Source organism: Podarcis erhardii (genome assembly GCF_964252035.2).
Source record: "Podarcis erhardii genome assembly, chromosome: 1".
Taxonomy (NCBI): Eukaryota; Metazoa; Chordata; class Lepidosauria; order Squamata; family Lacertidae; genus Podarcis; species Podarcis erhardii.
Genome location: NC_138497.1, coordinates 102,019,726 through 102,044,440, shown reverse-complemented (window position 1 = coordinate 102,044,440; position 24,715 = coordinate 102,019,726). Strand labels below are relative to the sequence as shown.

The 24,715-nt window shown below is 40.2% G+C and overlaps 1 protein-coding gene across 12 annotated transcripts in view; it reads right to left on the bottom strand.

The window, feature by feature from the left end:
- ARHGAP15 (Rho GTPase activating protein 15) overlaps nt 1–24,715 on the bottom strand; it is a 384,487-nt gene that overhangs the window by 15,784 nt on the left and 343,988 nt on the right. For all 12 annotated transcript variants that reach the window (XM_081872770.1, XM_081872775.1, XM_081872771.1 and 9 more), the window contains one exon: nt 8,984–9,089. In XM_081872770.1, the coding sequence (XP_081728896.1) occupies nt 8,984–9,089 (106 nt within the window). The remainder of the gene's footprint in view (nt 1–8,983; nt 9,090–24,715) is intronic.

Below are 24,715 nucleotides of genomic sequence, written 5' to 3'. Positions count from 1 at the left end.
GTAAACTATAGCTCATTCTGATACTGAAATTATGTAATTCAAACGGTTTGCAGAGCAAAAGGGAAGAAGGGGAGAATATGAAGCTGGCTGAAATTCAAGCCTGTCGTCTTTGAACTTTGTCCCAGTTCAGAACACACTGGGCCAAATCCAGGGGTTTGGCTGTGAACACCATAAAATCAAAAGGGCTTGCAAAAAATGGTTTAACCTCATGTTCCCTTTCCTCTCAGTATAATAGTTTTAAGCAGTACTATTTTTCTAGAACAAAGAGGTGCCAGAACTCACCATGAACACCTCCCTTGTTCTCTTATAATGGCAATGGCACCCACCTGAGAGGTGCTGGAACTGAGTTCTGGCTGGGGGAAAAGCCCTGACTTTAAGGTAGTGCTTCTATCTTGCCCTAATGAGAATTTTTAAAAAACACAACTTATATATGCTAATGATGGGGGTCTCCTAATGATGGGAAAGCAGCAAAGTCATGTCTGTGTAGTAGCAGTGAGTACTGTTTCATACCATCCCCCCCAAAGAGATGGTTTTTCTAAGGTGAGATCTCGGTGCAAAACTCTGCAAGATCACAACGCCGAAAATGGCCTCTGTTCTCGTGCACACACAAAAAGAAGATATCCCAGTTTTTCCAGGACACTTGTGGGGTATTCTTTTGCACTCAGGCCCTGTTTGTGGCCTTCCCATAGACACCTGGTTGGCCACTATAAGAAAAGGATGGTGTGTCAGATGGGCCATTGCTCTGATCAAGCAGGATTCTTTTTAAGTTCTAAGTAGCCATACCAACAATACCAACATCAACAATCTCCTTTAAACTGAAAACTAATAAACTACCAAAAATATGCAGATACTCTCTCTCAGTGTGTATAAATAGACTCTCAGGAGTTCCATGCTGCCATATAGACTTCCAAAACTGAGCCACAATTCTAGACAACATATCAAAGTATGTTTATAAACATAGCTTTGTAGAATATCAATGATATGCAAAACTGTGTTTATAACTGCATTTCGCTATGTCACATAGGGCAGTCTAACAAAACATATGACAAAGCTGAATGGAGTCATCAAGCCATATATTGTCACTCCCTCTCCTGTCACAGTCCCATCCATGCATGCATCAAAACCAGGAAGCGAAGGAAGCCCACGATAGGCCACTGCAGTTGGATTGATAGATAGACACATAACAACTTTACAAATGTCACATCTGCTCCAGGTTTTGGAAGGCCCTAAATCAAGGAGCCTCTTGCCCTCACCCACCCCCCTAAGTGAATCTACATCCTTACCACCATTATCACCAGCTGCTGTTACTTCTGAACTTCATCATTGCTACCAGGCAGAAAGCCAGTGATGTAGCAGGCTATATTATTTACAGCCCCTCATTTGACCATTGCTATCGCTAGGCTATGGTGAGAGATGAGTGAAAAGGCAGGTTGCAATGCTGAAGAGGAGGAGCAGGTCTAGCAGATTCTTCTGAGTGGGCCTCTGCTGGGATTGGGCTCTTGAAAGAAGCCCAACAGTGCTAACCCTTGACACTAGTCCTATGCAAAGTATTTTCAATATGGTCTGTGGTGTTGACATTTTGGTTCTTTACCACTGAACGCATGTCAAAAACAAACCTGGAAGGGTACCAAATTAAAATGTACTAGCCTCTGCTGTGGACAGACAACTGTGCATACAGATTCTTGTTTATCCTCCTAGTGAATTGCCTTGACCTGGTTTTTAAAGGAGTTACTGCAGCTACCATATCAAAGCAGGTACTCTTCATGCAGAACTTGAGGAGTAAAATGCAATCTGTGAAAGAGCCCAAATGATAGCTTTTGGTTCAGATTCCTGAATGATTTCCAAAGAGAAGACTGAGCCAATTCCAACACACACACACACACACACCCCTCTCCTATTTTGGTAGAGATATATGCATGAAAAAAATACATCAGAAAATGCAAAATACTTGTGGATTTTGCAAGAAAGATCACTAAACTAGAGAACAGATTCCTTGCTCAGTTCTGGGAAAGTATTTAGTTGGAATTAGCCCTATATGTCAGCGACAACTCTTGACAACTGTTGGATTTGCTTTTCTGGCAGTGACCACATCAGTATCAACAAAGTAGGTGGCCACTTTACCTCTTTTCTTTTTTGGCTTTAGAAGAAGAAGAAAAGTGAAACTTTTCTTAGACAGCCTGTAATGATTGCGGGGAGAAAGAGAGATACTAGTTGAGCTCCCTGCAAATTATTAGTGGAAAAGTAGGTCTGAGAAGCATGCTACATCTGAAATATTTTTCGTCACTTGAACATGTGCAGCCCAGAGCCGGCCCCACTCTACCAGTCGAAGGGAACAAACATTTCACGTTCACAGATGCTCTTAATTTGGTGTGGTTTGGAGTGTAATTTAGATCAAACGTATCCATGTAAATGAGTCAAGGTTTTCTTAATTAGGTGCCTCTAAAGAAAAAACTGGGACCACATCAGTAGGTGTGGGTGTGGTGCCCACAATGCTGAAGTCTTTTCTATGACCAAAGGCTCAGGGTTGCTTAGGCACATACTACTGACACCCCCCACCCCACCGCTCCAGTTTCTCAGGCACAATAATAAATCACTACGTGGCACAGACATCAAGACGCTGTTTCACAGAAGCTGCCTAAAAAACACCGTCTCTTTGGCAGATGCCTTAAGGGAGGTCATTGTGCTGTGATTTAGGTCTCTCTTCCCCTCTTTGTATTTCACTGCCAGCGTTTTGTTCCCATTACAAGTGGAGTGCATTCCAGTTTGCAGATTTGCTCTTAACTTTCAAACTAGTCACGTTAATATGAAGATTTGTAGCTCTTCACGAGAAAGAGGCCTGTCTCTTGCCTGAGAACTTCTAATCCTACATTGATCACAATAATATGATCTTGGTGGATAAAAATGAAGGCACTGAAAATGCTGATTCTCTCAGCACATTCCTTGACTTTCTGTTGACTGAGAGGTACTGGGATGCAGTGCAAAGGGAACAGGAGAGGTTATTTTTCCTCACATCACCTGAAACCTACCTACATGTTGTCTTTTTGGGCCAGGGAGCAATTGCTAGTGCAAAATTACAGGTGGCCAATAGCAGGGGAGTTAAGAGTCAAGCCAAAGGGTTTGAGTGAAAGCAACAGCATTTTGCATTCCAATTGGGGGGGGCGGGACGCCTGCATTTTATATAGCCAAAGTATGTACAATGCATATGAATGGTTACAGATAGGTAGCCGTGTTGGTCTGCCATGGTCAAAACAAAATAAAAAAATTCCTTCCAGTAGCACCTTAAAGACCAACTGAGTTAGTTCTAGGTATGAGCTTTCGTGTGCATGCACACTTCTTCAGATAGTGTGGTATCTGAAGAAGTGTGCATGCACACGAAAGCTCATACCTAGAACTAACTCAGTTGGTCTTTAAGGTGCTACTGGAAGGAATTTTTTTATTTTGTTTTAATGCATATGAATGTAAGAGAAACAACAAAGCCTTGCTGGATTGGGCCAAAAGCCCATCTAGACCAGCAGTATGTTCTCACAGTCACCATCAGATGCCTATGGTAAACTCTCAAGCAGGACCAGAGTTGTGCAATAGTGTTCTTCCCACTAGACTAGATGGTTTTCTGGCATGATTCAGTAGGGCTTTATTTATGTTAATAAATCCTGTAGGTTTCATAAGAACCTACCTCATTAAACTGAAATACAGCTGTAGTGCCACACCTTCATCTCCACAGAACTAGGTGGCTAAAATGGAGAACTGTGCTGTGTCAACTATATTGGATCATTCTTATGACTCATTTTGATCTTGAGTTAATACTGAAGTACAAAATGCAAATGTCTCACAACTAATATGAAGGGTTGTTGTAATCCACCATCTGCAGTGTTTCCCAACCTTGCGTCTCCAGCTGTTTTTGGACCACAACTCCCATCTTCCCTAACTAGCAAGTGATGATAGGAATTGTAGTCCGAAAACAGCTGGAGACCAAAAGTTGGGAAACACTGATTCAGAGTGTGGGAACATTGTGGATTGCTTTTAAAATTGTGAGCACAGTGTTAATGGCAATTCAGCAAAATGGATTAGGTCAGGGGTTCAAATCAATAAAATTCCATTGGTGAATGTCCACAGTCAGATCGTTCTAGAAACCATGAACCTCTGCAATCTTCTATACTGTTTCTGACTATGGTCACATTTGCACCATACATTTAAAGCACTATTATACCACTTTAAACCGCCATGGCTTCCTCTATAGAATTCTGGGAGCTATAGTTCATTATGGGTGCTGAGAGTTGTTTGGAGGCCCTGATTCTCACCACAGACCTACAATTCCCAAAGTTCTCTGTGAGAAGGGATTGACTGTCAAGCCACTCTGAGAATTGTAGTTATGTAGGGAACAGGACCGTCTTAGCAACTCTAGGCATGGCGGAAGCCATGGCTGTTTAAAGTAGTATTATAGTGCTTAGAATGAATGGTGTGAATGTGGCCTGTATGTTCTCAGTGCCTTTTGCAGTTCCAGCAGTTTGAATGCAACAAGAACACTGGCTGGAGCACGTTCTCAGTTTTAAAACTAGCTTCCTTCTACTTTCCTTTTTTGCATTAGCTCAAAGGCATTTTAGTGCCATGTGCAAAAACACCGTATATGCAAGGTGCTACGTCTGATTTGATTTGTTCTCTTAAGGTCTGTATAGTCTTTATGAGTTTAGTCTCCTCATTCAACCACATTGGGGGAAAGCAAACAAGCCACTACACACAAGTTTAATATCCATGCTGGACTGAACCTGCAGAAAGGCTGGAGCAAATGGAAATCACATGTGTAATCTGCATCTTTCTTCCCTCCAAAATATAATAATAATGGAAAATTTGCAGACTTCGCTCGCTAAGTGTTCCTAGCTGTCATACAATAGCTTTAATTTTTGATTTATCCACAGCATTCTGTGTATGGCTGCTGAACTTGTCATCACATTGTCATAGCTTCCTTTTGCGTGAGCTACTGTTGCATTCTTCTTACATGTGGGTTGTTGGCTGGGATATATATTTTTTATAATAGGTAAAAATAAATCTCCTTTGTTAAATATAGTTTCCAGAAGCGAGAGATCTTTGCTGTGCAATAAAGCCAGCAAAGGATGCACTGTTTTGAGACTCTGATTTCAGTTGTGCTAGATGCTGCTTCTTCGTGGTGCTTTGAAAATGTGAGAATGAAGCCAGATTTTGAAATGGGGGGGGGGGGAATCCATCTCAGTTGTATAGTATGTTCATGGTTTGGGGGGGGGGGGAGAGAACCCTGTGCTAAACAACCTAGATATTTGTGGAGTTTTATTATTTCCCCCTTTTTGTGATCAATGTTCTCTGCTGTATAACAAGGGGCAGTGAAATTGATTGAAGACGTTATTAAAAGAACTAACAGCGTTGATGGGGAGACAGAAAGGCTGATGATTTTATATCTAGCAGAAAGAGAAAAGATGCTTGGATATGCAAGTGAGTGCTGCCCTACAGCGAAACACAAGTGGCTTCAAAACACACACACACCCAAATGGAATGAACAAGTTTCTGAAAAATCAAAGGTGAATCAAAAGGAATTGGCTTCTGCCTGGGCAAAGCAGCCAGACAGGCCACAGTAACTGATCCACGTGATGAACCAAGAGGCAGCCGCACAGCTCCCCAGACAACTTGCCTGAAAGTCACTGCCAAGAAGCCAGATGCTGTTGCTGGAAGACTCTCTGCCACAGTTGGGCATCTGGGTTCAGTGCTTTCCACTTAAAGAAGAGGGGAGAGTGTGAAGGAGGAGGCAATCTAGATCCTGCCTTTTCCTCTATTACTGTTATAAATGTGATTGACAGACATAAATCTGAAAATCTCAGTGTTGATTTGTACTTTAGAGGAGAACTGTTAAAAACTAATAAATCAAAATAATTTTTAAAGATGTAAAATATCGCCAGATCCCGGTTGGTGTGGCATTTTGAAGAGGTAGAAGCAATCATATTGGCAGAGCCTGATATCTGCTTGAAAACATACAGCAGGGGTGGGGTTCAGCTAGGTCAATGGTCAGGGATGATGGGAATTGTAGTCCACCAAATTCACCACCCCTGACATACATGTCTTTAGAATATGCACATGTCACACTTGACTTGCCAAGTTCCTTCCTGCCATCTTTTGCTTTGCCCCATTTTAACCCTTCTTGGTCACAACTTTGGACCATACTTTCCCTGTTGATGTCTGGTAGGCTATATTGATAAGTCTCTTGCCCATGCTGTCACAAATTTGCTCAATTTGAGTAAAGATGCTAGTAGTGATGCCCAGTGAAGTTCTGCTGGGTGCAGAAACAAAGATGGGGGGTATATAAATAATTAAATTAAATTAAATCAAGTTCAGGCCCAGCTCAGGAGAGGCAAATTTTACAAGCCCCGAACTTTCCTTTCTCACTTGGATTAGAATCCAAGGCCAACAGGATGCCAGAGTCCAAGACACTATGGGAGCTATAGTTTCAGGACCTGCAAACAGTCCTGCTCAACTTGTGCCTATCTGTAAGCAGGGGCAGACTTTGGTAATATGGTGCTCTGAGTGAGGAGATAATTTGATATGTAAGATATATAATAAATAAGGTTGTTATTATAACTATTACTATTATTTTGCGCTCCCTTGGCTCGGACCCCTGTGCGGGGGAACTGCTCGTGCTGCCCCTAATCCGGCGCTGCTGTGTGAACTTGAACACAGCTGCTTACTTTTGTGTCTGCCCCAATTTGATTTTTTGCAATATCCCTACAATCGGAGGATTCCAAAGCCATAAAAACTCCAGACTGGAAAAGACCCAAATGTAACCTAGTGGAAAACTGCCTTACATTTACTCCAAATATATGTGAAGCCCCACTTTACACAAAGGGGAACTGTGATATTTGTTAAACACTTCAGGGTCCCGTAAGGTTCTCTTAAGATCCTCCTAAGGCCATAATGCAGACTTCCAACCAAATTAAGGTCCAATATATGCCAAAAAGAATATAAACACTCTACTACATTAGTTGTGAATGAATCTATGCACCAACGGTAGGCTTCAGGACCTTAAATATACTTTCTGATAAATATCAGAACAAGCTTGATAATGAATATAATTTTATAATGCGAGAAAATTCTTGCAGTGACTGTCCTTGGATCTACATGCGGCACAGTACTCGCCAATCTTGTTTCGATTCAAAAGTGCCCCTGAAAACTTCCAAAATTTCTGTCTCATGTCTGTCCTTGCAAACTATTTACAACAATGGTGGAACTGTTTCTGTAACAGAGGGCAAGCTTTAAACATGTGCTCATCCCAAATGCCAATAATCAGGCTTTTTATTTGCAATTAGAATTCCTATCCAGTCCAAACCTAACAATAAAGAAAAAATTATAATGTTGCACTTACTGCACTAGGAGTACTAAACACCCAAAACACATGGTCTCAATGGATGTGTGGGTTACACTGATAATTTGCAAAGAACATCACATTCTCAGTATGCTTGAACTAGTGCGCAGCTATGGGTGGCTTTGGATAGAGGTGGTGGCCATCATAAGTACTTGCTTGGAGAAGGCAATGGGCACAGCTAGCTAACCACTTGCTAGGTGTCTGCAACAGTATTTCTGTTATTGCGCTGCAAAATTGTGCAGAAAGCCTAGGACAACTCTCCTTGCACTCTCCATGTGTCATGGAAACCAAAACCAAAATCATGTGTTCATTTCTGTCTGATTTTAATTTAATTTAAAATAGAGCGCATCAGTGACAGCGAGAGCATCCCACAGGATGTGGTCAGTAGATTATATCACTCTGGTAACACTGAATGGTGCTGCAAGATAGTGCAGTCTCAAGGAAATAATGACAACACCTTTTCAACAGTACTTATTTTAAATTAAGTTGAAGAACGTTGCAAAAAAGGACCAAAATCCCAACCATTGAATTATTCAAGAGAGGAAGAGCTGTTCCCCTTTGGATCCAAAGATGCACTTTTGCATAAAGAAGGCATCTACCGCTCAAAGAAGGAAAGGCTCCTTCCTTTACAATGTGCACTCTTGCACTGAGGACAAAAGTAAAAGTCCATCCAAATCTGTTCTTCTGCTCACACAAGAACTTGTGTAGCATCTTTGCACAAGCATGAGACTTGCTACAGAGTCTACATAATATGTCATTGGGTGAGCTCTTCTTTCAATCACTCATGGAAAAGCTCATGCTTCTTCGAACTTATGTGAAACATCTTCAACCATTAACAAAATATATCCTGACTGAATTCTGTTATTTGTGTGTTAATCATGTGAGCTACCTGGGAGGCCCTTTTTGGCCAAAAGATGGCATATAAATTACAATAACAATCGATGAATTACACACTCAGAGAGCTAAAGATTACAGAAAAAAAAACCATTATAAAGCCACTATTTATTAAAATATAGTTTAAGTCTGTAGGAGGAGTCCCCTCCCCAATACCATGAAACCAACTTTTCTCCATAGAGTCCGCACGAGACTCAACATACTACTTTCTATCCTAAGTGGAACCAAAGTTGGTTCTTTTCCCCCCATAGCTGAGTACATAAAAGCAGTACCCGCTGATTCTATAATCTCTTCTGTTAGTTCTGCGAAGCAAACATGATGAAGAGTATTGACCATTTCAAAATGGTTTGTCTGCTAAAGCTGTGATGGGGCAGGTATTTTTCTTATTCATAAACCAGAGAAAATTGCCTGAAGCAATGGGGAATGAGGAGGTATAGTTGGAGAGTATTCAGCTTCTCTCACCCAGCTTTGAAAAGGGGAGAAATGAATATTTTTTTTAAAAAAATAAAATACTAACACTGTCCAACCAAGATTGACGAGGAAGTCTAGTTTCATCCTGGGCCATTTATATTGGATGAAGTGATATGATATCTTAAATTTCAACCAGCAGAAAGCTTAGTAGCAGAGCAATAAGAAGAGGACAAAATCACATTGCAATTTAAGTGTCTAACTCTTAATACCTCACATTTTATAGTTAGTAGCTTAACTTACTTTTGCAAGTGTTCAAATAATATTTTCATGGTGTCGTAGTTTGGTCTCGGGAGCTTCTGTACAAGGTCTTTGATGACTTTCACTCTACTTTTGTTGTCTTGAATTTCTGAGGAAAAAAGAAAAAAAGAAGTTATGATCCCAGAACAATATTTGGCTATCTAGCATATTTTGCTTTTTGCTAAGGCTGTCTCAGACCATGAATATGGGTCTCAAGCTAAGATCGAAGTGTTACAACCATATCTATTTTTGAACATTACTTTCTAATGGACTGTATCGAAACACACACACAATGGAGATTTCTCACCCTTTCTCATCTCCTGTTCTCTGAAAAACCTCTCCTGGGGGTCAGGGCTGCCCAGGAACAGCCTGACATGTGCTTCACTAGGCTGTAGTGGAAAGGGGGAACTTCCAGAAATGGGGTGATTATTTGGGGTGATTCCCCTTCCCCAGCATTAGTATTATAATTTATTCAATTTCTTACCCACCCACCAAAACAAGGTTCCAGGGCAGGTTATGGCAATTCAAAAATATAGTATTAAAATCTGTTTGAAACAACTAGTCAAAAAATTAAGGTTGGGTGGGTCCTAAACTATCCCAGGCCTTTTCTGATTGTCTCCAAACTTTGGAAGACACTTCTGGGAATCAAAGAGGGATGCAAGTGAGGAGAAAGGGCAGAGAAGCTTGACTGTGTGAGCAGGTTTCTACTCATGCAAGTTTGGATACAGCCCATCTGAAATGTAATGAACAAACTCTGTGATGAATAACCTCTTTCATGGCCAACCCAAGTTACTTGAAAAACAATTACTATTTCTACTGCAATTTCTGTGCATCCTTCAGCCTGGGGGGGGGGGCAGGGGGCGGGAATGAAAACATACTCGCACAACTGTGGTGTCCATTAATAACTAGGCCTCCTCCCTCCCAGCTAGCGGTATAACTATGCAGGTATAATTATTTCAATATTATAATTTAAATAGAGTACAGTTTAATGTTAACAAATTCCATGTATGGCATTAAAAAAATGGCATCCATCATCTGAGGAGAAACATTTCATAATTTGTTAATCCATTCATTTTCTATGAGAGAACAGAGGTGAATATTTCAAGGAAATATAAAAGCTATGTTTGAGCAATATCACATAAACCTGTGAGTGGGAGCTTCTGTGATCAAACGCTTCCACATGGGGAGGGGGGGCGGAATCCCACATATAAACAACTAGTAAGTCAGGAAGGAAGCTAAACTAGATTCCTTCTCTATGACATGTCTTTTTTAATTGGAGGGGATGCTTTTTAGAAAAGGATGTGGATCACTTTGTGAAGTGGCACACCTCAGACACAGATTTAGCACATCAGTATAAACTAGGCCACAGGTGTCTCTATCTTACTTATTTGCTTAATTACTACTTGGTATGACTTATGCAGACAATGGATTGAACCCATCAAACTTTTAAAATGTATATCTCTGGTGCTTATATACTTCGTTCTGTTCTTATTATATTTTCCATAATACAGTGCCATACTTTAGTTTCATGTTCTCTTGTGATCAGATTCGTAGCTACATTGACATTCTTAGTTCACATCCTGTCCTTTGCTTAGTATCCCCTTTCCTCATTTCATAACTGCTTTTTTTGTAGAAAACAATTAGTCAGTAATGAAAGAATGTGAGTCTGAGACCTATAATCGCCTTTGTGATGTGAAACTTCTTTTGATGATGTGATAACAGTGTTGCTGCTGACTGACTCAGGATAAGCGTGTGTGTTTTTTAATGCGATTGATGGTTTCAAGTCTTAAAATATGGTTTCTGATGGAGATATTTGCATCAGATGTTGAAGCATGTATAGCTCTGCTTTCGTTTCATGAAAGATAAGATAAAATAAATGTTAGAGGCCCCTGACACAGGGAAACTGTTTTACACGCTGCAGGTCTTAGATAACCTGAGTCTTGTTCCTAGCTTCAACCCAGTGCAGTAAAAATAAATAAATAAACTGATCTCATTGCTTAAAACCTCCTCCTGAAACAGTAAGGGACGGATATGTTTCTCATGGTAGATACGTACAGGAAGCCACTGAAGACCTTACAGTAGTTTCATAACTGCAGTGCAGTCCCTTATGTAAGAAGGATTGGCATAAATGGCTTAGATGAGGGATGCTGAACTTGTGGCTATCCAGAAGGTGCTAGAACACCTCCCCCCCCCCACATCATCTCTGACCTTTGGACATGTCAGCTGGGGTGGTGAAAGTCTGGGCTCCAACAACATCTGAAGGGCCACAGTTTCCCCACCAGAGGAATTTATGGGAAAGTATTTGTTCTTGGGTGGGTATATATCTATGTATCTGTTTACCTACCTAGGGATAAATCTGAAACAAAAGCAAATAAATGGAGTGAAGGCTGAGACTATAGAACGGATGACCGCATGTGATGAGTGAACAGCCAACTTGCAATCCACATGTATCACAACTCTGCTCAGTTCTCTTCAGCAGCATTGCAGTGAAGTGCTAAACATGGTGCCAATGTATGAAGTGAAGAACAGTCTGGGGGAACTATTATTTCTTGTGTGTGTTTGATTTTAAGAAGTCATGTATATAGTATGAAAGTGAATAAAGATTCCCCTCTCCTCTCTCTCCTGTCTTTCTTTAGGGGAGGCAGAATAAGCAAATACCAGCTGCCCCAAGAACAAAAACGATGATTTCTAAATCTTTTGACAGCAATTCCACACAGAAAAAGACTAAGGCACAGCTGCCCTTCTGTGTGTGCTACTTACAGCAAAAGTATTTTTAATGCTCCTTCTTAAAAGGGGGGGGGGAGGAATCCCATGGGAAGCTTCAAAATGATAAAAGAATCAAGAAATTGTCTTAGAGCCGATTCATATAGACTCACAGAATGGTAGAGTTGGAAGGGTCCCAAGGGTCATCTAGTCCAGCCCCCTGCAATGCAGGAATCTCAAATAGATTTCCACATAGCATTCAGTATATTTGTGGTAGGTTTAGGCATTTCTGGTTTATTTTGTTGACTACTCCTCCAAGTGGCTCAGTTGGATGCATCCTAGACCAATTTGGCTTGATTGCAGGCAAAATTCAAATGATCTTTTAGATGACTGACTCTAATAAGAAGAGTGAACTATAAAGTAGCCTTATTCATAGTGGATACAACTAAGATTTGATCACAAATTCTGAATAGCAGCCTATTAAACTGTGGAGATGAGGATTACCTTGCCAACAAAGGTTCATATAGTTAAAGCCATGGTTTTCTCAGTAGTGGTGTATGGAAGTGAGAGCTGGACCATAAAGAAGGCTGATCGCCGAAGAATTGATGCTTTTGAATTATGGTGCTGGAGGAGACTCGAGAGTCCCATGGATTGCAAGAAGATCAAACCTATCCATTCTAAAGGAAATCAGCCCTGAGTGCTCACTGCAAGGACAGATCCTGAAGCTGAGGCTCCAATACTTTGGCCACCTCATGAGAAGACAAGACTCCCTGGAAAAGACCCTGATGTTGGGAAAGATGGAGGGCACAAGGAGAAGGGGGCGACAGAGGACGAGATGGTTGGACAGTGTTCTTTAAGCTACCAGCATAAGTTTGACCAAACTGTGGGATGCAGTGGAAGACAGGAGTGCCTGGCGTGCTCTGATCCATGGGGTCACGAAGAGTCGGACACGACTAAACGACTAAACAACAACAACAATGTGTGTTGAATGATACTGAACTATTTTACAGATCTGGGTCTCTTTTGATACTTGACACATTGTAAGACAATTTATATATTTGCTGTTTGATGATTTGATGGACTACAACAATTATTTGGCCTGCATGTTGGAGGGCTCACATAGTAAATGTCCCGTCCTATGAACCATAGCAGTGTTGTTTGCCATTGGAGGTGGGGAAACCTGCTAGGGCTTGGAATCTTCCAGAACAGATTCACAAAACATGGCTTTCTTACCCCTCCCCCTTTCTCGGCAGTCCCCTGCACTGCTCAAATTCTGTTTGTAGCAGATTAGCCATCTCTTGGGAATGAGATATGGTGCAGGTGTGTGCTTTTGCATACGGAGGCCAGAGTTGGCTGAATTCCCCCTACCCCGTGACTTGATCCAAATCTATGTTATGGCCCCATGTAATGTAAAAGATCAGATCTTAATTTGGTCAGAGGGATCCAGCTGTACACCTGAAACACGGTCCGAGCCCTTGTTCAAACAAAGAATTCTGCTTACTGTATGCTTTGCCACACAATTTCACTCCACAGTTTGACTTAATGTTAACTGAGGCACGCTAGACTAAAATGAATCAGGAAAAAAAAATCTGAAAGACGTAGTGAGAAAATGATGTAGAGTACAAGATCCACTGCACCCCCCAAATATATCTCAGTGTTTCCAAATGGAAAATGGCCTTTATTGCTTCCTAGTTTCAAACACAGGCACTGACAAAGCTGTTGAAAAACAGCTAATTCATTGTTAAAGCACAGAAGTAATTTTGCACACCCCTGTTTTATGAATCAACTTCCCTGCTAATTGTAATCTGACTGAAAAAAAGAAGAAAAATAGGCAACATGTGGTACCTTTAGTCAGCATTTCTGAACTGGAAATGATAAACACCTCTGCCTGGCTCTGGCATTTATCAGTACTGAGATATTATTACCACATAGTCTCACAGCATGGTTACTGTTATCATCAGGGGGAAAAAGAGGGAGCTAATCTTAATGGTTTGTAAGGCCGTTACCTGCACTGGTCTGACATTTATCATGCTCATCTTACCACATGGGTCCTCCATAGCAAAGGTATTTTATCTAGAAGGGACATCACTATGAATTATTATTTGCAGCTAGGTAGAAAATTGTATGTTGTAGATACCTTTTCTCATTATAAATCACAGTCACATTTCACCATTTCCCCCACAAAGCTGCTGAGGCCAGGCTTTTTGCCATAACACTCACTCTCTCTTTTATAGTTCCATGAAAATATTGGATATTCTTTCATTAGAAAGGTTGATACTGATCTCTCTCTGTGTGTGTGTTTAAAAAACAATACTTTACAAAATTTGATTAAAAAAAAATAAATTGGCACCAGGAAGGCAAAACAATGTTGATTCATTCACTGATTCATGCAGCATAAGGGATGGAGAAGGGGCAAAGGCACATCCTGTTTTTCTCATAGCACACAAGCTCACTAACAGCTTTCTTAATCTCTGCTTGCTTTCCCCAGTACCGAAAGAGTTGCACCTAAATTGCACCTAAAAAGCCACAGGTGACTCTTGAACCACAATCTTAGTACTGACAGCTTATAGCAAGAGGAATTATTCAAAATGTGCTAACTGCATCAAGCGTGCCATTTTCATTTTTGACATGTAACATATAAAAATCAGAGGAAAAAAAAGGATGTTAGAATGTAGGCTTCAATACTTTGCACATTTATGGCAGACCCCTTGGTTTCAGCTGGAATTGTGTATGTAAAATACAACACATGTAGATAGTGAGTGGTGGAAAACGAACGAACAAACAAAGCATTAACTCTCCTGCGTCTAAGCAAACACTCCGAGTACAGAAATGATGCTTCCAAAAATTGATTTGAAATGGACATGGATGTTAATAGCATTCCACTTTGTTACTGAACAGGAAGTCCAGAGTTTATCTCTCATAACTCCCATTTGCTAGGAATAGGACCTATGATTCCAACCTGACATAAATTCATTATGTTGCAAGGTAATGGAGTTTGACCTCTTCCCCTTCCCTCAGCCCTGCTGCATTATTCATGGCTGATGGGCCCAGAGTCATTTTACCCCACAACCGACTCGTCTTTTCAAGGAGGCTTTCGAAAATGTGTGTGCATGTTTAATGTTAAACTGGCATTCATGGCTCACCTCAACACTTTGTCTGATTTAAGACCTTGAGTGCTGTGCTGCTGCACCTCAGTGTGGTTTAATTAATTTATTTTTTAAAAGAGTATTCTACCAGGCTTCCTAACTATTGAAAGTATTGTCATCTTCTTTCAGATTATTATTATTATTATTATTATTATTATTATTATTATTATTAAAAAGCCTCTCTCTCGCTCCTTGCTTAACGTTTCTTGCTTGCTATTTAGGTTAGGATTGCTTCATATCGTGTTTCCCTTTTATTCCAAGGAAAATCTTGAAAGGTTTTTAACCTTTAAAATATATTTTAAATAAATAAAACAGATGCACGCCTTTTCTTAAGGAGGATATTTTGAGTCACACGTTTCATCTGTCAGCCTGCCTCATTTGCCTCTATTGAAAAATAAAAACGGAGCGAACCAGGTTGAGATTTTGAGTGCTAAAGAAAATGTGAGGCTTCTGATGCTGGCTGCAACCAGACATAGTGTTGGGCAGACGCTCTGCAAGCTCCCCCACTGTGCTGCTGTGCAAGCTTCCCTGCTGGTATGTTTGCTATAGTTTTAATGTCTGTGAAAAAATTTGAGGCAACTAAATTATGCTCTGCCCTCTTGGATGTAAATAAAACATCCGATTTAGACAATTTCTATTGCCCTTCCTCAGTTTTAGTAGTTCTGTGCCAGCCTGACTCTTAAAACATATTCCCCCAACCACTCCCCAAATCTGGCATCTTGTGTGAAATCTGGCTAAAACAAAACACATATTATTCCAGCTGAACTCCGTTAAGCGGTAGTAAGTGTGTGTGTTTGTGTGTGTGTGTAAAGATAGATAAACAGAGATAAAATATATAGATGGTCAAAAGGATACAAAAATAGAAACACAGACATTTCTGTTTCTCCACCTAATCTATCATTTCTTTTGGCTAAATGTCAGCAGTCCAAATCTGATTCATCCATTATACACAATATCAAGTTTATAACATAAACAGACTGATTACACACACACACACACACACACACACACACACACACCATTAACTTATAAGTTAAGATATGAATTGATTTGCTTTTTATTCATGCCTCCCCCCCCCAAATAAAAAATAAAAAATTTAAATGTTGGGAAATATTTCAACACTATCAATTGATCAGTTCACCAAATGTGGTTTATAAAGAGAGAGGAGTTTTCCAATGAATATTCATACATATTTTTCAGTCCATTAGCAAGACTTAAGACAATGAATTTCTAACTCTATTCCATTTAACAAATAAATATGTGGAATTAATGGAATAATAATAATAAAAAAAAGCACCATGCTCTCAGTACTTAGAAAAGTTGAACTTTAATGTCTCAACCTCCAGGTGCCATCGTTTGAGAAAAATAACCAATAATCGTCATTTTTTTTTTACATATTTGATGGGACTGATTATGCAATGTGCAACTCTAAATGGCTTATAGCACATTGTAGCATGGTTCCATCCCATTGGCTACAGTAGGGTGCAGGCAGATGGATGACAGTGACAAGGAGAGAAGTGCTTTTGCTTAGCCGTGCGTTAAGATGCCATCCAGAAGCTCTGTGCACTGCAGACACTTCATTAGGATGCCAGGATAATGGTAAACTACCACTCAGAGTGACACTCCATTTCCTGCTTACTGAGCTCTCCAACCTCGGCAGATGTCAACAATCTCACAGTGCCACAGAGCAGACCTAACTTTCCAGTCACTTTGACTCCAATTTTTTCCCCTTAACAGTGCCATACATTACAGGCAATATGTAGCAGCAAGTAACGGCAAACAGGGAAGGGGGGGCGGGGATTGCTGGACCCTAATTATAACAAAAGCTGCATCTCATGCAATAAGCCTCTCTCTGCTTGGAATACCTAAAGCCAACTCTTGTCTTTTTCACAGAGGGTTCTTTCTGAGGAAGGAGGGGTTTTGCTATATATACCGCTACCAGCTCATTTCACCACACTGTGATAATGTAAAGCTGAAAATCCTAAGAGACATTACCCTGCTTCGTAACTAGCTTTCATCGCTTTTAACTGAGAAACAATTCTGCTCCCCTCTTTTCTCCTGGTCGGTGCTTTTTGCTCGGCTTCAGTTTTGTGCATGGCTTTCTGCGTGCACAGAAAGAGCAGACTCGAACATCTGGGTAGTGTGATATTTTCTCGGCAAATGCACAACTTGAGGCTATCACACACCTCCCTAACAGGCAGTTAAAGCCGACAGAGACTCTGTGTTGGAAGTCTTTAGCCTGATTTTTTTTCCCTCTCCCAGAGGAACAAAAATGGCCAAATAGTTCCCCCGCTCTCGAAATATTTCTAAAACCAAAAATAGTATGAAAATATATTAATCCATGTCCCACATTCTCTTTTTGCATGTTCCCTGTAGCTACAAATAAAAACCTTTTGCTGTAGGGGAAGTGTGTGTGTGTGTGTGTGTGTGTATGTGTGTGTGTGTGTGTGTGTGTGAGAGAGAGAGAGAGAGAGAGAGAGAGAGAGAGAGAGAGAGATAACGAACAAGAACATAGCACTTGTTTTAATCTTATGTATTTAATCTTGGGGCCAAGGTATTTCTATCTCTAAGCAAGTCTTCATGCCTTCCTAATACTGATTCATGCCTCTTGCAAGAATAAATCCACATCTTATTTCCCAGGCATAAAAGGATGGGAGCATGAGAAGGCAAGGCAAGGCAAGGCAATCCGCCAACTAGAATGTGTTTGCTTGATGGGGATCTCAGATCTCCTCCCCCTTCAGCTCTTGAATGAACGCCCCCCCCCCATTTTCACAGGGATTCATTCCTGCCTTTTCAAAGAGCTGTGTCAGATCCGCAGGATGACTGAATGGAAAAGGGTTAAAGGAGAAGAAATCTACCTAAGTCTCAGGGAAATGCATCCCTACTTATTTTCAGAAGTTCTACTTATATGTGAAAAACTAAAGGCTGAGTTGCATTCAGAATAGAGAACCCCTTTTTAGGAGAAGCATTAAATCCCAAGATATTGACCCTTATGAAGGGCTCATAAAAATAAAAAACCCAATAAATATATATTTGTATTTGTTTAAAAACATAAAGTAGTTGAATAAGTCTCTTAGAAAACGTATAAAAATAGCTGTACAAATTCCCAGTAGTGGCAGAAGCATCTGGGGACTATAATATGACTAAAAATGATTCTGCACACTTTTCTGTGGCAATAAATTAAAATGAAAATATGCTGCTTCAAAAAGTTTTATGTAATTTTTAAAAAGGCCAATTCAAGGACCCAGAAACAATAGGATTTTTAATAGTAAGAGGCACACTAATTTTATTCTTCTGTTCCCTCATTTCTTTTCCTATTTCTTTTTTCCCCGAAAGCAAACAAACAAAGTAAACAGCATTTCCCCAGGGCAGATTTAGACTTGAAGACTGTTTATTATATCATTTGAATAAGACTAGACCTGGCCTTTTGACTTTGAACCACTACCAAATTTCAGGCTGTGAGGAAATTGTTCTACATTTCCTGACAAATTGAGTTAAGCAGACATTAAGTGGGCTTTAAGAAAACAAATGGCCATCTTTATCACAGGTGGACACTGATGGCTTAATGGGGCCTGGGCTGATTGTATCACTTCTAATGGCTTGACGGGAAGCATTAGGGTTTTTGCATAAAGAACTGGCATTGCGAACCCTGCTAACACAGACCTGTCAAGCGTTCTGTATCCCTTTGTGCATGGAAGCAGATGTTTGTATGTATACTATGAACTGGCATTAGAGCAAGCGACAGATGCCTGTATGAATGCCAGGTTTGTGAATTTTTACAGCAGGAGCATGTTCTGAGGAAGTACAGCCCTGCCCTCTATCCTAGGTAATTCCCGATGGGACTTTGCTAAATCCCAGCTATGTTTTCATTATTTGGTTTTCCTAGCAACTGGATGAATATGTCTGTCCTGGAAGGGGGAAGATGAGAACGCAACCAAATTCTTACAGATTTGCAGCATTGGGACTGTTGTGGAGTTGTCAGTTCCACACACACTCCCACCTCACAATTTCCTCTGCAGTGTGTAATATAAACCAACCTTCCTCAGAGGAAAAAGGGGTATTATAGCTATATAATTAAGACTTGCATTAATTTAAGGCTGTGAACCTTTTCTTCCTCTGCTCTGCCATGCCCTAAAAAAAAAAAAAAAATGTGTATGAGTTTCTCTCTGAATATTCCTCACAGCATTTCATTGCTCTCTATATCCAGAACTTATACTATAGTTGTCTGTCAATAATACGAACAGGTAGCTTGCAGTCCATTAAACAAACACTGGGCCCCCCTCACTTTTATTTGACATTTTATTTGGCTGTGACAAATGAGCAGCAGTTGGATTATAACATAATTTGTCTTGTCTTTATTACCAGCACAAAGGACACCATTCATTAATTATTCTGCCGTTGCAGCTTAACACTAACTGGAAAGGTCCCTCTTCGGACAGATGGCGGGGACGATGTTATTTATATCAATCAGCCAAAATCCTCAACAAGGATTACTGTTCCTGAGACTACAATGATTTATTTCTTTTTACCTCACCCTCCCTCAACCCCTTCTGCTTTCAGAGATTTCTCTATAAAAACGAATTTGATGGGGAAACTTAAAGCAAAGCCATATTTAACCTGTTAGCTCACAAAACAACATGCATGGTACATCAGTTTAACTACCTGCCATGTTAAGTTGCCTGTTTCTGAACTGGTTTGGCAAATAAATAAATAAATCATTTGGCACAGGAGTAGGGGTGTGGGTGGGGAGGGAGATTAAGCGAGGGTCTCAGAGCAGGGAGTTCAGCAAAAGTTTGCCTCTCCCCCCCCCCCTTTTCTTTTTTGTAACGTCATACTGCTGTTGCCCCCAGAGTCCACGAGGATCAGGAAATGCTGCCAGCTGTCAGGCTTTCTGTCTCTGATAAGATGAGATGACCCACCTTATTACAAAGAGACCAGCAGTAGCCCCTCTGAAAGATGAGCTAGAATGTTTAGCTAAACTGAGGGTCAAACCGTACATGAGACAGATGCTCATCGGTTCCTACTGTTATTGAGTATCAGGGTGGGGTAGGAGTGGATTTTGCCTTATTTGCTAGGCCTCCTTAATGACACTATCCAACATGTGATCAGAGAGTAGTAATTTCCACAGATTGAATCCAGATGTGAGAGTTCTTTCCTTTTAAAAATATCTTCTGAACTCGCTTAGAGGACTTCTCAACTATTATCCTTTTTTCTGGTTATTCTCTTATGGCAAAGGAATCCACGTGAATCTTTTCATTCCATCAGGGTTAAGTTTTAACCAGCTCGAACAACCTGGTGCAATAAGAAGGCTGAAATGTGGGAACATTTATTGTCTGAAAAAAAATATTGGTATAACCTTGCTATACTGATTAGTTTGCAAATATTAAAAGTTCCATCAAGACAAATATCAGCAACATGCAAATACCCTTGCAGGTTGTGATTAAGATTTTAAATGTATCCTTTTGCTTTTAGTTAATGAAAAACAAAGTCTTGGAGGATCTAAGTTGTAATTTATTAAACATGAAAGGCTCCTTGATGAAATATAGAAATGAGATATATTTTGCATTTCAAAGATTTAAGCTGACAACTTACTTGCATGCAAATAAGAGCAAGATTTGTAAAAATATTTGAAAAGAAATTATTCCTGAATGTACTTATTACAATAATGTGGCATGTAGATAAGAGAAACACACAGCATTAAAAGACATTCATTTCTCCAAAGTCTTAAAATTAGCTTCTTTCTGCCATTGTGTATTAATGTTCTTCTTCAGGAATGCAGCATATTAAAGAACTGAGCAGAATTAGTAATAAATTTGTTAATTACAAATTTAAGCAACACAACTGTGTTGTTTCCCCTATTTTTTTTAAAGCAGAATTGCTAATGCATTTTAATCATTTATGTACAAACATTTGAGGATAAAATATTCTGAAGTTTATCAATTTCAAGAGCTGTTTATTTGCTAGCAAAACAGAGCATGTTATACAACATATATCTTATCATTTTTGCTCATCAAATCCCCATTTGCAGAATGCAAATTTCTCTGGTCTAAGTGCTCTTGCACCTCAATTTAAATGAATAATAGGATAGACTCTATTAAAATTGGTTTAAGGTTGCCATGGGTGACATATCAGTAGGGTTAAAATGAGAAAAAAAGGTCACAGAAGCAGTCCTTACAACTTTTTTAAAAAAATAATGAGGCACACGTAAACGTCTGTATAGACTTAAACCATACCACCACCATATTGAAATTATAGACAATGCATAGATTGTAGATTTTATTAACATCATACCCCACACCAAATGAATAGGGAAATTATATTACCATCAATAACTCTGGGAATGTATTTAGTTGCACAGAAAATTAAAGAGTAAGCCCTACTGCAATAGTGCTGTAGACTGACAGGTTGTGGATTTGTAAAAATAACAGAGACCTAAGCAAATGACTGTACTTTTCCTGGGGTAAATCCTTCATTTCAAGGAACCAGCAAGGTATCATAATCATATTAAGCAAGCAGCTAGAAACTATACCAAAACACTCTATTTATGAAGAATTTTGAATCTGAAGCTAACTTGATTTATGGGATTATGCATGCAGTCATTTGATAAGTATTGAAAAATACTTTGACTTCATCGTGAAGGCTTTCTTGATCTATCACTGCGTGCGCATGTGGGCTTGTCTGTGTCATAGCCTTATCCTGCTTAATGTGGAACAAATAACACCGCTGACCATTTTGAAGAGTTTGATGGGGGGGGGGGAATTCCTCTCTTCTGAATTTTAAAAAATCGGTACGTCAAACCTATTAATGTACTGCATTTATGATAACCATTTGGATTTCAGGGAATCTGAATTTTGTTACATTTCCTTTCTTCATCTACAATAAAAAGGAATGGGGGAAAAAACCCTCCTTATTTGCTAAGGTTACACTGCTAGTTTAATTTTCATGGGAGCAGCGGAATATTTTGAAGTGAGTAACATTTACCAAGTCATTAGTTTTATGCAAACTAGGAAGGAAGATGAAAGAAAAAAAATTATCAATTATTTATAGATTGTTAAAATGTATCTTAGTGCAGTGCTACTGTATAGAAATGACAATTAGCCAAACTTACCTTCTTTAATTAATAATGCATACATTATGCTCTTTGGGCAGCTAATCACCAGTTCTACAAATTTGTTTGACACCGCTGAAAATACCTAGCGCATGGGTGATGGGGAACAAAAAAAAAAAAAAGAACTTGCCAGCATTAGCGCCAAACTTTCAACTGCTTTCTCTTGTATTTGAAATGCTTTGGTATGCAAGTTACCAAGCTGTCCAGTCCGCAGAGAACTCCTGTTATTCCCATTTACTTCTATTCAGACAAGGGGCTAGCGCTTTAGTCTCTTGGTGAACATTGTGCATGAGGATATAATCTGTTCCTAACACCCATCATTTGCTAATAATGCCTCTACCCCCACCCCAGATCAGACATAAAATAAAAACATCTAGGGTGAAATGGCCTTTCATCCAGTGGGTCAATGTAAGCGAAGAGGAGACAATTTTCTAGAATTCTCCTTTTCCCCTGCAGCCTTGTTGTACCACTTCCCTTGCTGTTTTGGAGGGCTCTTAGCCCTCCCCTTCTTTCATGTTAGCATACGCCTCATTTGGATCAGAGGTTGTTCTGCAAGTAAAATGGCAACCGCTATTCTGCAAGCAGAAAAGCGCAATGGTTTTCTGGATTCATTTAGAAAACCCAAAGCCCTGGTTTGCGCTCTTTGGCTTGTATCCAACAGTGCCGTGGTGCAGCAGGGAGGCATGGCTGTTCCTGTAAGAGGTGTGTGTTTGAGTGACCTATAGATTATTCTCTCTAACTGTAATCCCACCCTGCACCACATTCAAGGCTTCTCTGGACAGACCCCTGACCTCCAGGCGTAGCTTTTTGGAAGGGAGGGAAGCCCCATTCTAGGAGTGGTTCTCTGCTCACAGTCCTTTGGTCCTGATGGTACCCCTGTCCTGAGCAGAGCTGATTTGTGACTTCTGCTAAAAGCTGGCAAGAACAACAGTCCTGGGTCACCTCTACCTCCTCCATATGTTGATAATGAAAAATGACATCATAATATTCACAGTTTATCCATCCTCATATGAGTCCAACCACTGGTCCAACTAACTCAGTATTGTTGCCATTGACTAGCAACAGCGCTCCAGCCTATCAAGATGGAGTCTTTCCCAGCTCTATTTGAAGATACCAGGGATTGAATGCAAAGAATTGTAGAGTTGGAAGAGATTCTGAGGGCCATCTAGTTCAACCTCCTGCCTTTGGAAGCCAATGAAGTGGAATAAGAGCTGGGAAGCAAGTATATCCACCCTCGATCGTGCAACATAGACTATTCTATTCTATTCTATTCTATTCTATTCTATTCTATAGCCATTCATGTCCCCTGTCTTCAGCAAGTACCCATGGGAGCTTAGAAAACAACAACATGGGAAATCACTTTCTGCTTTTCTTCTATGAGAAGTAGAAAACACAGCTGTAAGGCACTGAAATGAGCAGGTCTTAAAATTATGAGCACAAGAATCAATAAGACGTATGTTTGTCTGTGTATGTGTTTAGAATACTTCTAAGCCAATTTTGAAATGTGAAATCTCCAAGATTTATAAAACAGAAAGAACCAGTTGGTATAAGAGCATTTGAATGAGTGATTGTTACTTTTCTCTGAACTTCCTTTGCAGGAAATGCACTCTTGCTTGCAAGAATTTTTGAATGCCACTGTTTTGCAGGAGGGATTCACGTGCATCCCAGAAATTTTAGTTTGCACAATTAAAGAGAATTAAAGCACTTTGTTTCCTTAGAGCAACAAATATACTAAAACAAAAAACTAGACTTTCTGCAGTTAGGTAAGTGATAAGAAAATGCACTGAAAAGTTTGGGAAAACAGATGATTAACAGGAAGGCGTATAAATACCCTGTAAACAAATAAGGATGAATGCTTATTCTCATAAAACTGTCCCACAAACAAATCGAAATAAATGCTTAGTAAAGACAAGATATAGTCTAACCTCTGTTATGATTTGTTTAAGAAAAGCAGGGTGAATGCTCAATATACAGGTTGTCTGGAGGACTCCTACAACTTCCCACCTCTCCATGACTTAGGTTTGATATGCATTATGCTTTATTAAGCACTTTGCATTTCATAGGTAAGGTAAAGGTAAAGGGACCTCTGACCATTAGGTCCAGTCATGACTGACTCTGGGGTTGCGGCACTCATCTCGCTTTATTGACCAAGGGAGCCGGCGTACAGCTTCCGGGTCATGTGGCCAGCATGACTAAGCCGCTTCTGGCGAACCAGAGCAGTGCACGGAAACACCGTTTACCTTCCTGCCGGAGCGGTACCTATTTATCTACTTGCACTTTGACGTACTTTTGAACTGCTAGGTTGGCAGGAGCAGGGACTGAGCAACAGGAGTTCGCCCCGTCGCGGGGATTCGAACCGCCGACCTTCTGACTGGCAAGTCCTAGGCTCTAGGTAGAACAACTTTAAGAGGCAAATTAATAACACTTAGTCTGGACTGGACTAGGCAAGTACCATTGTTTTAGCAAACACAAGTAGTTCTAGAGCAGATGGGGGAGGGACAGGGAGAGGGTTATTTGAAGTAGAGGCCAAAGGGAATATTGAACTCTTCTCCTGTCCACTGATACCCCCTTGCCACTTTTTCAGGAGACATGGCAAATAAGTGCTCAGATCCTGGCTGGGAGAAAAGCAATTGGTCAGGGGGAGCTGTAGAGAACAGGGCCGGGGGAAAGGGCCAAGTACCATCTTTCTGCCTGCCATTTCTATGTTGCAGGTTGCATCTGCAATACCTTCTTTCCAGCCAGTTCGCTCAACACCTTAAGTGAGTCTACATGTAAAGT